Source organism: Leuciscus leuciscus (genome assembly GCF_965113295.1).
Source record: "Leuciscus leuciscus genome assembly, chromosome: 13".
NCBI lineage: Eukaryota > Metazoa > Chordata > Actinopteri > Cypriniformes > Leuciscidae > Leuciscus > Leuciscus leuciscus.
This window is the reverse complement of record NC_138737.1, coordinates 19,138,241-19,153,578: the sequence shown is the minus strand read 5'-3', so window position 1 is coordinate 19,153,578 and position 15,338 is coordinate 19,138,241. Positions and strand designations below refer to the sequence as shown.

General features: G+C 38.9%; 1 protein-coding gene across 1 annotated transcript; it reads left to right on the top strand.

Moving 5' to 3' along the window:
- Positions 1-522: 522 nt before the first annotated feature.
- zbtb34 (zinc finger and BTB domain containing 34) lies at positions 523-15,338 on the top strand. Its single transcript, XM_082187994.1, has 2 exons — positions 523-682; positions 11,865-15,338. Exon 2 carries the CDS (start codon positions 11,899-11,901, stop codon positions 13,423-13,425), a length of 1,527 nt encoding a protein of 508 aa, XP_082044120.1. The 5' UTR covers positions 523-682; positions 11,865-11,898; the 3' UTR covers positions 13,426-15,338.

Genomic DNA, 15,338 nt, shown 5'->3' with positions numbered 1-15,338 from the left:
CTATTTTATAATTTATAAAAAAAATCTTATTTAATTTATAAAAGAAAGATAAATATGTATAACTATAATAAATACTACTACTACAACAACTAATAGCCCTAATAATAATAATAATAATAATTATTATTATTGTTTATAATATTATTATTATCTTATAATATTATAATAACTATTTTACTATACCTAATAATAATAATAATAATAATTTTGTATTATTATAAAATGTTAAATAATTATTTTACTAGCCCATATAATGATAATAATAATAATAATAATAAAATATGATTATTATTATTATTACAGCCTTTATGGTCATTTAACGATTTATACCGGCCTCCCAAACTGGATTAGTGGGTATTCACGGAAATGAAGACTGGATACCCTTCACTGAAATTATTGCAACAAAGCTAACATCCTTAAACATACACTCCCCGACCCTTGTACCGAAAAGTCAGAGGGAAGGGGGCGAGTCCTACCGCTGATCTCTATAGCATCCACAGGAGGATTTCCTTGACAGCACGTCAAGTAACTCGAGAGACAGAGCGCGTCCCCTGGAGACCGCACGCGTCCACTTCCGGTTAGGCAGAGAGCTGGAAAAATAGCAACGGCAGAGGAGCACAGCTGGGGAAGGAGCTAAAGCGAGTCGCTGTGCAGAGGAATGGGCGACGTTTGATCGGAGAAGGTGAGACGCGACTTTATTAACGGCGCATTATATTTGCTCAGACGTCACCGTTGGTTTATTTGGCGCAGTTCTATCGGACGCATCTAAATACATGCCGCTAACCGGCTAACTTGTTAGCATTCCGTGACAGCTTTGGTACGAGCTAGCCTGGCAGCAACTCGGCTGTCGCAAATGTAATGAGGGAGGCATGCAGCGCCGGGCAAATTAAACGGTCATGGGCCGTTTTAACTGTACACCGTTCGATAGCTGTTCAACGAAGCGTACGTGTTTGTTTTCCCTTCAGATGCAGTCAGTATTAACTGCCAACCTCCACATTCCGCATTCCCCTCAATCACAAGCAAGAGGGCCACTTTCACACCCTGTTTTTTTTCTTTTAGACAAGTACAACTTTTGATCACAGCCGTAGAAGTGACGCAAAAGTAACTTACGTTAATTAATTTCATTAAGGTATTAAAAATATCGAAAGTGTAAGACATTGGCTGTCACACTGCCTACCTAGACCGTTTTATAGATGCGTTTGAACGTGCCTGTTATGCTTACAAATTCTGTCTAAGTACGTTACTTTAGGCAGCTCACTTGGTTTAAAAAAATAAAACAGTCAGGGACTGATTCAATTCAATTGAGCCGTTACTGATTTATTTAACAAGGTGGTAATGATTTATTTGAAGTTAAAATGAAATTACATTTAATTGGCTTAGTAAACCATTATTAATGTATTAAATTCGTAACAGTAATATAGTTTACTGTCTCTAAGGGTTAAGTTTGGTTCTGAGTCAGTTTCGTTTTTGTTAAATGGTTAGTTCACTCAAAATGATAGGGAAAATGAACGTGGATGGTGTCCATAACTTAAATTCTGCCTGTCATTTTGGGTGAATTGACCCTTTAAATTCCACATGTCATAATGTATGCATTGCATCTATCTACAAACAGTACTGTGTCTATAAGATTACTTAAAAAAAAAAAAAAAAAAAAAAATATATATATATATATATATATATATATATATATATATATTATGTACAGGACAGTAAAGTGTGAGTGTTTCAGGTGAAGGTCAAAAACAGTTTCACTTTCATTGGTTGTTCATGAGGCATAAAAAATCCTTGTCGTGAATGTGTTCGAAATCTTTTTCTGAGGTGAGTTGTTCTGTTTGTACTGTCCATCATTTTGGACTTTTATCATAAGACTTGGAATAAAGCCATTCACCACACAATATAACGGGTTTAAAGGGCAGGACAAATAGGGTTGTTCAACTCAGCTGGTAGTTCATATGTACAGCAATGATATGTGAGTTAAGCTATTTGATTGGTTACTTTGCTGTTAACAAGAGTAAAATAACATGTATCTTTTATTTACCTTTCAACATTTATGTTTTTTTTTTTTTTTTTTGCGCTAGCTTTTGCAATACTGGTAATATTGTTGATTTCTGTGTGATAAATTGCTTTAGGTTTTTCTCATTTGCAAGTCATTTTGGATAAAAGCAGCTGCTAACTGTATTTGGAAAATGCAGGGTAATAGGTAAAATGGACAGTCTGACAAACAAATTGCAAGAATAATATAGTGCAACAGTTGGGTTCCGGAGGTAACAATCCCATTCATTTTCTCCATAGGGGAATTGATTTTTAAAAATTTTTAACAGTTCACACAGAATGAGTTATTGCTCTTAAAAACCTGAGATGCAGTTCAGTGGAACGGAACAGTTCTGAACATTCCATACCTTTTTGATAAAGGTATACGTTCAGTGATGTTGAAATTAGCCTCTGGCATGTGTTCAAGGTGATTGTGTACCTGAAGAATTAATTTTTTTGAGCAATAGTCTGAAATTGAAAGTACATTTTTTTGCATTTGCTCATCAGGAAGTTCATAAGAAAGTGTCTTCATTTTGGTTTTCCCCATGTCCTTGTCATCTTAAAAGCCATGTTACGGCATTCAGGAGTCATAAATGTCCCTCCTAACCACTCAGAATGTTTTCTCAACCAGGCTTGTCTGAACAGACGGAGCCAAACCAATTAAGCTGTGTGCATGAGTAGGCATTATTGTTTTGCACTCGATAAACCTTTCATTTTTGTGGCTGTGTCTGCTTCTCTTCAGTATTAGCTGTTAAGGGGTTTTGGTTTGTAAATTCTCCTGTTATGGCAGATTTATAGCACAGAAAAGGAGAAGGATTTTTCTTGTACATTACACAAGACATCACCTCCGCTGCTCAGGATCTAATGCTCAGGTTTCTGAATCTTATGACATTGGCTGTGAGTATAATACTTGAATGTTTTGGGAACATTGATGAACAGTTTGTCCCTGAAGCTTGTGGTTCAGTGGGCTTTGGCTGTGTATTCCTTGTCTCTTGGCCAGCTTCAATGGGGATTGACTTGGGAAAGAAGAAAGGATGCCTTTGACCTGCGCACCCAAAGCAAAACAGAATGACTTGGTGGTATTTTTATCCACTCTGATTATGCCTGTTGGATATGCAAAGCCTGGCTGATTTCCCTTGCCAGTTCCTTTATAGCGATTCTTAATTATCCTTTCGAATTTGTGCAGCAGATTCCCTTTGATGTAGCTTTTCTTTTCTTGCCATTAAAATGGCTGGAGTCGTGGATGGCGATGGGAGAAGGCACAGAATGGGCCTGGAGTATGTTCTTAATGCACATTGGCCTTTTTATGATCTTTCTCCTTGTCACTATCAGGAGCAATATGTTAGTGTTTTAACTGAAGATTCCTTTGGTGTAGCCTCATGCCTGGGACCAGGGATGATACCCAGAGCTTCTGACCCATTTTTTATTAGCTACCGCTGTGTTGTTGAGCTCTATATTATCTTGATATATGCTAGCAGCATAACATTACAGCAATTCTTTGACAGCGGTGGTTATAGAAATATGTGACTAGTTTTACAAAGTACAATCACTAGTCGCATATTTCTATAACCGCCAATGTCAAAACATTGCTGTAATGTTATGCTGCTAGCATATATCAAGATAATATAGAGCTCAACAACACAGCGGTAGCTAAGGCTCGAATGTTCCTCTTGCGCTTGAATGTTTAAATCGACAAAACTAACACTTTCGTGATGACGGACCCGATCAGGGCGGTGACAATTCCATTAACTCTCCTGAGAAACTTTCATCGGGCAGGCCTTATTGTCAAGCCCTGTTATTCAATCAAAGTGTTGTTGAGATAAGTCATATTGCTCAGCATTCTCGTGGTAGTTCTTGAAAACAGTTCCCCACAAAGTTTGCAAGCACTTCTGGCAGCTTTTCCGCCCTCTCACGGCCTATCGGTTTCCTCCTGCCAGACTGTGCATGTTAAGCATTTTTGGCAGTACTGGACTAGGTTTTATTTTGCAGAATAGGCTGAAAGCTGCTTATCTTGAAGCAGGCCTTCTGCAGCGTTCATTTGCCAATGCTGATATGGCAGTTTCCACTCTTAACGGCTTGCTCAGTGAACCGGTAAAATAAGTTTTCCCAGTTAGCCATGAGTTTTTATTTTTACTGTTGTTTAGGGATTCTGGGTAGTGTGTGTGTGTCAATTTTTCTTCTGTTTACTGATATTTGGGAATTAAATGGGGCTATAGTACAGATTTTACTGTAATGTGTTTAAAAAAAGGCTAATTTTAGATTAACCTAAGAAAGATGAATTTGGCTGAGATGGTGTTTACCTAATTTCAATGTCTGATTTGATCTGCTTAGTAATACAAAATGCGTGTAAAATTGCCGTTTTAGAATATTTAACCTGCTGATCCACTAGTTAAGAGATACAATAAGTAACCTATGGTTAGATATGAAGATGTGTCATGGAGTGAACCAAGATAACTCGATCCCTTCAACTGGACCAGCTCTTTGATGCCCAAAAAAATTAGCTTTGATATGCATATTGGCTGTTGCCAAATCTTTTACATGATGTTGCCGTCTTATCTTATTTTGATGACCTTTAACAATCAATCTTCTCAGCAATCCGCCATTTAAATATGCCCCTACTTGCAACCCAGAGTATACTATGAGGAAGTAGTTTCATAATTTGATTGTTGTCAATGCTCAAGAGCTTTGTTAAAATCTCCCCTCAAGGACACAAGCCTGAGTGTGAAACCTGCGATTGCATCTCCCTGGAGTGCTGCCAAGACCCCTTGGGTCCCCCTTGGGTCCACCAGATCAACTTGAGTATACATTCTTGATTTTCAAGTTCAGCTTGGTTTTCATAGAAGTGGGCAAGTGGCACAGCTCTTTTTTGATATGGCTTCCCTCTGTGAACGTGTGAATGTAAAGGAAATAGAATTTAACGCCTACAAGCCCATTAAACATGATTTTCCACATTTTTTTTCACATACATTTTCTTTCCGGATTTCATTCACAATCTGTTTTTATGAATGCATGTTTAAAAAACGTCAGCATTCAGCAAATACGCATTTATCATTTAAAATTAGTTTTTTTTGTTGAATATCTAATAAACAGTTAATTTCACAAACCTTGCAGACTTAGTCGAATCCAGCTGTCAGATATTCTGAAGTGTGCATTTGTAGCCTGCATGAATGTGTTACTCTGTGAGTGACGGTCGGTCCATGTGATTGAATGCGGACAGAAGAGTTCAGGTTCATTGAGACACACGATCAACAAACTTAGTTTAAACCCTTGATTTCAAAATATGCTGCGCTAGGCCTATATATTCATTTGCCCACTACGTCATATTTATGCCATTTTCACTGTGTGCTGCATGTAAAATTAGTGTTACCATGTCTTTATTTGAAAAAATATGATTCCCAGTATGCACAAACTTACCAGATTACTGAGTGCCCTGTTGGCTACTGTGTTTACTTCCTTTCCATCTAAAGTAAGTCTGTTTAATTTAGAGATTCATTTTATATATTAGACGAACTATATGTATATAGATATTTGACATTGTTTCTCTTACTTTCTGGTGTTTCTGTGAGTCCTCCTCCCCTATTTCTTTCTCTCTTGACCATGGCAGAATGACAACATATGGGTGGTGAGACGGGTTTCTTGGCAAGCCCTGCCAATCGGAGAAAGTGTTTACTCTCCCAAAATTGCTGACTGAGACTCACGTTGAATCACTAGACTAGAGAGTGAGAAGATGAGACTTAAGGTGGTTGGAGGCGTAGGAGGGCCTGGGGAGAATGTAAAGAGGAAGATAAGAACAACAACTTTTCATTTACTGAATTCTTGCAAATTCTGCTTTTTCCCATTTCTTTTTAAATGCAGCTTTTATAATGCGGTGTTCTGTTCAACATATTACTTGCAAGCTAAGTGGCTGCAGTTTTTACTTTTATGCTCTTATTGATGGATCACTCTTTCTCCCACATCGTTCTTGGCCATGTATCAACTTGATCTAATTAATTCTCTGCACACACCCATGAAGATCTTATTGGTTCCCAGGTATTTTCCCTCTGCTTTTTAGACGTTGCTCTTGATGACACCTTTGCTTAAGAGCACTATATGAACTACTCTAATACTTGATGGATTTAAGTGCGTTTGAAGACCAGTCATGACCATAGGCTGTCTTTGTCATTTAAATAGGTAGAGATGTCTGTTGAGTCTTTAAAGTGCTTGAGCTTCAATCTATGCAGCACACACGGGATTCATGTTTTGGATTGAAGTGTACACTAGATGCTTCACTAAAACTTGCTCTCTGGAGCCACAGTGCAACTGGCCATATATTCCCTTGTCTTTTTTCCCTGATTTATGAAGCTCTGTGAAATTAGTCAGATGTTGTGTCTTATTACGCATTTACTAGGGATTCACAATCTATTGGCCACCATATCGGTATTGGCCAAAGTATAAAAAAAAAAAATGTTATCGTTATCAACGAAATCGAGTAAATTAGGCCGAAATATTAAGGCTGATAGATAGGGCTGGGCGATAAAACGATAACGATAATTATCGCGATATAATCTTTCTCGCGATTATGTTTATGCGCCAAAAGCGGAACTAAACTCATTTGAACCGCGCGCCACACGGACCATTTATCCGCTCGACTCGGAGTCCAAACGGCAGCGCGAGCGCGAACTCACTAGAGCAGATGCGTTTACTCTGATCGGTTTCGGTCACGAAATCCAGTGAGAAGCGCTTGAATTCAGCGAGGAACATAAATATGTCTCAGTGATTTAAACCAGTTTAAAGGCAGATGAAACAGCGCTGACAAACAGAAGAAACACTGTGCGCAACGATACAGTCAGAAGGCTTTTCCGTCTACAAATTCCCATCATTTACCATGAATTTACTGTAACGTTAGCCTAGTAATATTAACTGCACCATGAAATGTGGGATATACATATTGAATTGTATTATATTATTAATGTAGACAATGTATTGAAGGACTAATGGAATATAATTACAGTATTTAATAATGTATTTAGGCTACTGTTTTTCATACAAATACCATAGAAACCATAAAGTTACATTTTGCCATGATAGTGAGGTGCTACAGGGTATTTCTGGTTTCATCTGTGGTTGTCATGATCTAAATGCATGTTACTGGATGACCAATGGTTAAGATTAATACAACTCAAACAGTCAGAACAATGTTTTACCAAAAAAAAATTAGCACATGCAGAAACTAAGAAATTGTCCAATAAATATATTTATTTTGTTAAGGAAAAATGACAAATGTTTGAATGTTCTACCTCAGATTTGTGAAATGTTCACCAGTTTGGCAAGTGTTTGTCATTATATGTTCTGACAATAAAGAGTAGTTTAAAACCACAATTAACGCTCTGGTTTCTACAACTTTCACTTAGGAGCAAAAATCTGCCTTTAAACTTGAAAGAAATAAAATGTTGACTTTTATCGTGATAATTATCGATATCGACTGATATAAAAAAAATTATTGTGAGATTTTTTTTTGGCCATATCGCCCAGCCCTACTGATAGATAATGTATTATGTCCTTCAGTTGAACTTCAGATGTGCACTGTTTGCCATGATGGTTTTGAATTGCGTAAAATATGATTGGAATTACTTTGAAAAGGAAATGCAGTTAAGTGCAACGCAAGTCTGTCTTGGCTACACTATAGGCTACACTATAGGCTACACTACTGTAAAAGAATGCTGTGAATTCTTGGTTTTGCCCTGTTACGGGATGAGCGCATCCACACCTTCATGACACGCACAGTCATGGGTGCTGGTGCATTTGCAACCTATTGTGCAATTGTAAGTTGTAATATCATGTTTATTTTGTGTTTATATATGATTTATCACATATAGGATGTGTTTGGTTAAAGGGATACTTCACCTCTGGAAAGATGAATGTGTATTTAAAATGGGTCATTTATGTAGAAGAAATGTGAAATTATTTTTGAATTTGGAGCTTTCTAGACTGAGAAAAGCCAGAAAATTTATTTTTGGCTTATGTGGATGAAAGACAACAACTCCCAGAATGCACTTGCTTTGCTGCCCTAGGAGGCCACTCCCAAGCCACGCCTACCGGTAAGAGAGTGCAGTTTAAAACAACAAGACTAGGCTACTAGTGAGTAGGATTTCGAGATCGCCCAAAATGTCCGGGATTTGGCTTTTGCGTTCGACAGTTGCCATTCATTATGTTTACTGTGGCAAGCAGGACGAGGCTGAGGGACGCGGGAGAACGGCGCGAGGCCGGTGGCGTGATTACTGAGACGCACCAGTCTCGTATCTCTCACGGAGGAGCGGGAATTTTCTTACCAATGTTAAAACGCACAAACGCACATCAACCGATCACTTGTTTAGCGTTCATGTAAACACTACATTCAGATTCACCAATCGGAATGAATTCAGTTAGATTGAAACAAAAGGTGTGCATGTAAACAATGAATGGCGACTGCAGAAAGCAAAAGCCGAATCCCGGACATTTTGGATGATCTCGACGGCCGGACATGTCCGGGAAAAAGAGGATGGTAACCCCTACTACTCAGCTTTCTCCTACTACTCAGCTTTCTCCACAGAACAAGAGCCTGTTAGCTTAGCTTCCAAAAAAAGATGGCTGACACTATGTGTACATTCTGTGAGTGAGATCCCACCCTCTATGGCCGGGTTGAAAACATGCGGGAAAGCCCCTGCTACTGGCTGTAGTCTTTAGCCTCTGGCCAAAAAATCCTCAGATGACGCAAAATGACGATTTTTGCGGCATCGGAGGATTTTTTTTCCAGACAAAAAATACATAAATCTCTTGTTTCAGGGGGATATGAGGGTGGAAAGCACGGTAATTCGAAAATACTACATGTTTTCTACTAATACAAAGCTTAATGCTAAATCCTGAAGTATCCCTTTAAGTTAATTGACGGCAATTAATGTTGCATTAACTATGACTTGGACTGTCATATACATAATAAGAACACTAGTAATTAAACATTGTTAGGCTAGTTCTTTGGGTTTAGGCTAGTTAGCGTGTTTCAGCATGTTACGGGAGGAGCGCATCCACCACAGGAGTTGCACATTCTGACTAGCACATAATTAGTTAATTTTGTGCAGATGTAAGTTGTAATATTATGTTTATGTTGCATACATATCCCGGTGTTCATTCAGCTCTTTAGCTTCAGCGCATGCTGCTCAAACAGCAATGCTGTTATTTGAAACAGTATTATTAGTTTAAGATGTTTATTTTTCAAAAACAAAAACAAATTAGGCTATGCATTTAATAACTAGCACTTGTTTTCCTCGTAATATTTTCATAAACAATATGGTTTAATAAAATCATTTTATTATTGTCTTTATGTAGACTAGGGGTGTAACAATATATTGTCACAATCTATCGCAATACAAAAATGCAACAATATGTATTGTGGATAGTGACAATATATATTGTGTATAGTTCACCCAAAACAAAAATTACTGTGTGAGGAAAAAAAAATCTAGTTTTAGTTTTAGTCAGTACTATATTAAACTACTATAGCCTATATAATGTTGAATATAATGTATAATAATGCAATGGGGGAATATTTGTGGGTCCTGATAATGCCAAATGTCTTACTTTACCAGTAAAAAGTGGCCTACATTATTTTAAATGTATCTAGCCAGTGACAGAGAGCAAGAATATTTGTCTAAAATAATTCTGTATTTTCAGCTTCAAAATCATGAATATTTTTATTCTGGTGTCCCTATTGTCCTGTGCATTGGGTTTCCAGCACCAAGTCCAACCCTGTTCATTTACACCCACAATGTAATATCAAATTTAGCATTTTAATCAATAGTACATTTTTGTTAACCTTTTATCATATGTCTTGGAGAAAGCTGATTATATCAGTAATCAAATTCAAATATAAAGCATTATCGGTATCGGCCAAAATCATATTGGTGCATCCCTAGCATTTACCCCATTGACATCCACAAACTAATGCCAAAATGTACACTAACATTCAATAGTTTGGGGTCACATATGATTTATTTATTTATTAAATTGATGTTTATTCAGCATGATGACCGTAAATAAATTTGTCAGAAGATTTCAATTTCAAATAAATTGTTAAAATTGCTAATCATCAAAGAATCCTGAAAAAGATGTATTACGGTTTCCACAAAAATATTAAACAGCACAACTATTTTAAACACTGATAATACGAAATGTTACTTGAGCACCAAGGCCCAGTTGCATAAACATAGCTATTATGTAAAGATAGTGCCTTAGTCATTAATTACTTACCCTCATGTCGTTCCGAACCCGTAAGACCTTCTTTTATCTTCGGGTGACTGTTTAATGACAGAAATTACATTTTTGGGTGAACTAACCCTTTAAAGGGATACTCCACTTTTTTTGGAAATAAGCTCATTTTACAACTCCCCCAGAGTTAAACAGTTGAGTTTTACCGTTTTCGAATCCATTCAGCCGATCTCCGGGTCTGGCGGTACCACTTTTAGCATAGCATAGGAACTATACTCTCATTCCTGCGTAATAATCAAGAAACTTTGCTGCCGTACCATGAGTCCAGCAGGCGTAATGATATGACGCAGCGCCTGAAAATAGGTCTAATAGGTTAGACAAACTTAGTCCCGGTCACGTTGGAAGTTACTGAGCTGGGGGCTATTTTCAGGCGCTGCGTCATATCATTACGCCTGCTGGACTCATGGTACGACAGCAAAGTTTCCTGATTATTACGCAGGAATGAGAGTATAGTTCCTAGCCATATCAGCCTAGAAAATCGCAACTTTTCATTTTCCGTCGGTCTTAGTACACGATGTAACTACAGAAGAGTCAAGTTTTAAATAGGAAAAATATTGAAACTCTTTGGTCATTTTTTTTGAGAGAGATGCTAATGGTCCTGTCCGATTCAATGATCTATGCTAAGCTATGCTAAAAGTGGTACCGCTAGACCCGGAGTTCGGCTGAATGGATTTGAAAACGGTAAAACTCAACTGTTTAACTCTGGGGGAGTTGTAAAATGAGCCTATTTCCAAAAAAAGTGGAGTATCCCTTTAAGTACTAGTATGACCAACTAGCAGTTAGTCAAAGGGGTAATCAGTCTTACTTTTTGGTATCAAATTAGACCAATCTACATTTTTACGAAAAGGTAAATGTTTCAAAATGTAAGAATAATGCACTAGTTAAACGTAGTCTATGAGTAAATGGAACTGTTTTTCTCATGTGGATGTTGCATGTGCATTGTACAACAGCATGGTTACTCTCATGTGTAAAAAGACTGGTGAATTGTGGTTAGACGCTAGACAGGTTGGTGCCAATGTATCAACGGCATCCTTTGTTTGTTTATTGGGTTAATGTGTAGATTTGTACTGTACTGTACTGTTCTGAAATGGAAGCGCTGATTATTACTAGAGCTTTATATAATTGGACCACACAAGGGTTGAGTAACTACCTCAAAACACAATACACATTGCAATACATAAGTCACAATTAAACACATCACAATATCATAATTGGATCGCAGGGGGGGGAGGGAATCGGGGGGGGGGGAATCTGGGGGGAAATATTTTGTCTGTTGATAAATGGCTGTACAGCAAAGCCCACGTCTTCATGCACAAAAGTCAATGCATATTTCCGCAGAATCAGGATGCCTGATATTCATAAAATTCTACTAATTCAGTCTTTTGCATTTTTTTTTTTGTAAGTATTTGGACAAATTTTACCTGCAGATTTCAACAACTGTGAAAAAGTATTCAAATTCCATCTGTGCTTAACATATAATATACCATTCATTTAGCTTAATCTTTTTAATATTTATAAATGTGTTTCCTCACACATTGTTTTCTTTCATTCAGGTTCTCTACAAACCAGGAGAGACGTCAGTGAGTCATGGAGGACTGTGGTAGCCTCATAGAGTTTGATGTACCTGAGTTCAGCAACACCGTCCTGAACCAGCTCAATGAGCTCCGTCTCCAGGGCAAGCTGTGCGACATCATTGTGCACATTCAGGGCCAGCCGTTCCGAGCCCACAAGGCTGTTTTGGCCGCCAGTTCACCATACTTCCGTGATCATTCAGCACTTGGCACAATGAGTGGCCTCTCCATCTCCGTAATCAAGAGCCCTGAGGTGTTTGAGCAGCTGTTGGCCTTCTGCTACACTGGCCGCATGGCATTGCGCCTACGTGATGTCATCAGTTTCCTCACGGCTGCCAGCTTCCTCCAAATGCAGGCTGTGATTGACAAATGCACACAAATTCTTGAGGGTATTCACTCCAAGATAAGCATCCCAGTGCCTGATGGGACAGATCCAGATGACGATTGCACCTCCTCAAGGTCTGGACCCAATGGTGTGAAAGATGGTGGTATCTTTTTAAACCCCACTCAGATTTCGCCACCCTATTTTCCTCGCCAGAATCATTGCGCGGAAGGGCGGAACTCAGGTAAGGGGATGGCGGAGGAGGGTCAGTCAGACCGAGGGAGCAGCGACGGCATATCTGAGCAGGAGGTGTCCATGGAGGTTGAGTCGGAACAGATAGAACTCATCGGCAAGGATGGGCACGTGACAGATGTCCATATAAAGCTGGAGAAAACCGACCGGCCCAGCTACTCCGATAGCTCGTCGGCAGGTGACGATGGCTACCACACAGAGCTAGTGGATGGTGAGCAGGTGTTGGCTGTCAGCGTGGGATCGTACGGGCCTGTGCTTTCCTCTGCCAGATACACTTACTCTGCACTACCTTCCCCCTGTTTTGTCAGCTTGAGTTCCTCTAGCCCATCTCGTTCCTTGCTCAGCAGCGTCCGGGGTGGTCGTGCCCGACCGAAACGTCCCGTGCCTCTTCCAGCCGATCTACTTACTCAGCTCAAGCCTGGTGCCGACGAAGGAGATCCACCTGCGACGGCAACTACCTTCGAAAACGACGTAAGGGAGCGTAGTTTCCGCGGACAGTGGTACCCCTACAACGAGCGGCTCATCTGCATCTACTGCGGCAAGTCCTTCAATCAAAAGGGCAGCCTGGACCGTCACATGCGTCTGCACATGGGCATCACGCCCTTCGTCTGCAAGTTCTGCGGCAAGAAGTACACCCGCAAAGATCAGCTGGAGTACCACATCCGCGGCCACACGGACAACAAACCCTTCCACTGCCAGATCTGCGGCAAATGTTTTCCCTTCCAAGGCACACTCAACCAGCACTTGCGCAAGAAGCACATGACCTCTGGCACAGAAGTTAATAATCACACTGACTTGCTGGGAGAGGCACCAGATGGCCAGAGAGGGGATCAAGAGGATACCTCAGAGGGCGAAGTAGCCTGCGGAGCAGCGTACCCCGATGATTTGTCGATAAAAACCGCCAGCGAAGAGAGTGGCAAGTGTAGTCCGGAAGAAACCCCTGCGTCCAAACCCCTGCGTGGATATTAAGTAAAACCTTTTCCATTAACTTGGTTGTTTGTCCTACTTATCTAATAAGGAAGCTTAAATGGTTACTCTTTTCATGATTAAGCCCAGCTGTTTCTAAAAAACAAGAAATATCCCGCCTTGCGCATTTTCTACTCGTCCATTTTTGTGGAAGTTCTACACAGGACTAAGACGGAGAGAAAGAGTTTTTAAGGAGTTTTTTTTGTTTTGTTTTTTCAAAGGGAAGGAGTCCTATAATCGGGGAATTAAATAACTGGGGAGGAGGTCTCTGTAATCAAGGCCTCCTAAGAGTTTTATCACATTTTTATATATCTATATATATTTCCATGTTTTTCAACATATTTACAGAGTAATATAGGCATGTTGCAATAATGAATAATGTGAAAGCTCAGATGAGATGCTTGTCATATCACGCTTTTACCTGACCTGTTTTTGCACATGTGGCCTGTAGTAGGTCACTCACTCACAAGGAATGGTTTACCTGCCAGTGCAAGACACATCTGTTCAATACCTCATTACACAACCTCAACATACTCATCATGGACAGTATTTGTAGCTTGTCATCAACTCCAGCCAGGTTTTACCTCATAGCAAAGAACCTGAACGGAGGGGAAGAAGCTTCTCTCAATAAAGTTCTGTTTGTTTTTTCAAAGGGTTGGAATGCGGAGGCAAAAAACCCCTGATCAAAACATCTCCACTTTATACTACTTCAGTGAAATATTCTTTAGTGATTGTATGAATTCTGGATGAATCTTGTTCAGTTTTCTCTAGCAGCCATGTTATGTATGTCTATGGGAAAATTGCTAGTACAAGGTGTACCTGTGGTGTATTTTCAGGATCTAGGATCTACTACATATGATGCTGTTTTCTTCCACCTTTTCATTATTACAATGCCATATTTTTCCTAGAATCACAGTCTGTCACGATGCACTCTTTCTGTAACATTATCCATTTGGTTATAATATCAATGGTACAGTTGCAAATTAGTGCTTGAGTAGCAGCACAGTCAACTATATTATTTAATTAAGGAATGTTTTTGCTTTCTTTCTTTCTTTCTTTCTTTCTTTCTTTCTTTCTTTCTTTCTTTCTTTCTTTCTTTCTTTCTTTCTTTCTTTCTTTCTTTCTTTCCAACAAAAAACAATGTTATTTGGCAATTTGATTTTTCCCAGACACGAGGAGGGTGTGCCTTTATTATAAATTAACATATTTGTAAATGTGTTTCTGAAAGGGGTTCATTCAAGATATGAAAATTGCCTAGGGCCATACCGTAATGGGAAGAAAAAAAAAAAAAACTTCTTGGTGAAATATTTATAGTATTAACGTCCACACTTGATCAGTGGTTAAAATTTCAAACAACTTTACTTGTTTCACTGGCTCGAAAGAGCTTTAGTTTTTAGTTTTTTCAGTACCGTTGTGTGGAACGGACAGAGCTGATAAGTATCTCTTAGGCTTCTCACACTTAATGTTATCTGTTGATTTACAGACCAAAACGTATGGTGTTTCAGTACAAGAAATTAATAATTGAAGATGATTCACTGCTTTTGTTATGTTAGTATGGAGGTGTATTGTTTATGCTGGGAGGTATTGTGTTGGGTTTCATACTACAATAGCGCAGTAATAAGATAAACCTGCAGTTTCAGTACCACTGTTGTGAGCACTTTTATGTGTTGAACATTGTGAAGAGAGAGCCCTGGACAATATCTCTTCCTATCCATTTTCACTTATGTAACTGGTGCAAAACGTCATACCTCACACTTTTTTTTTTCTTTTTTTTTTTAAACCTGTGATTGAATAAGGCTCCTTGTTGTATCACATGCCAATTTTAGATACATTTTGTTATCACCACACTGTCTTATTAATTCTAAAAGATAAGCAGCTGCATACGATGCAAAACAAGTAAAATAGCATTTCTTCGT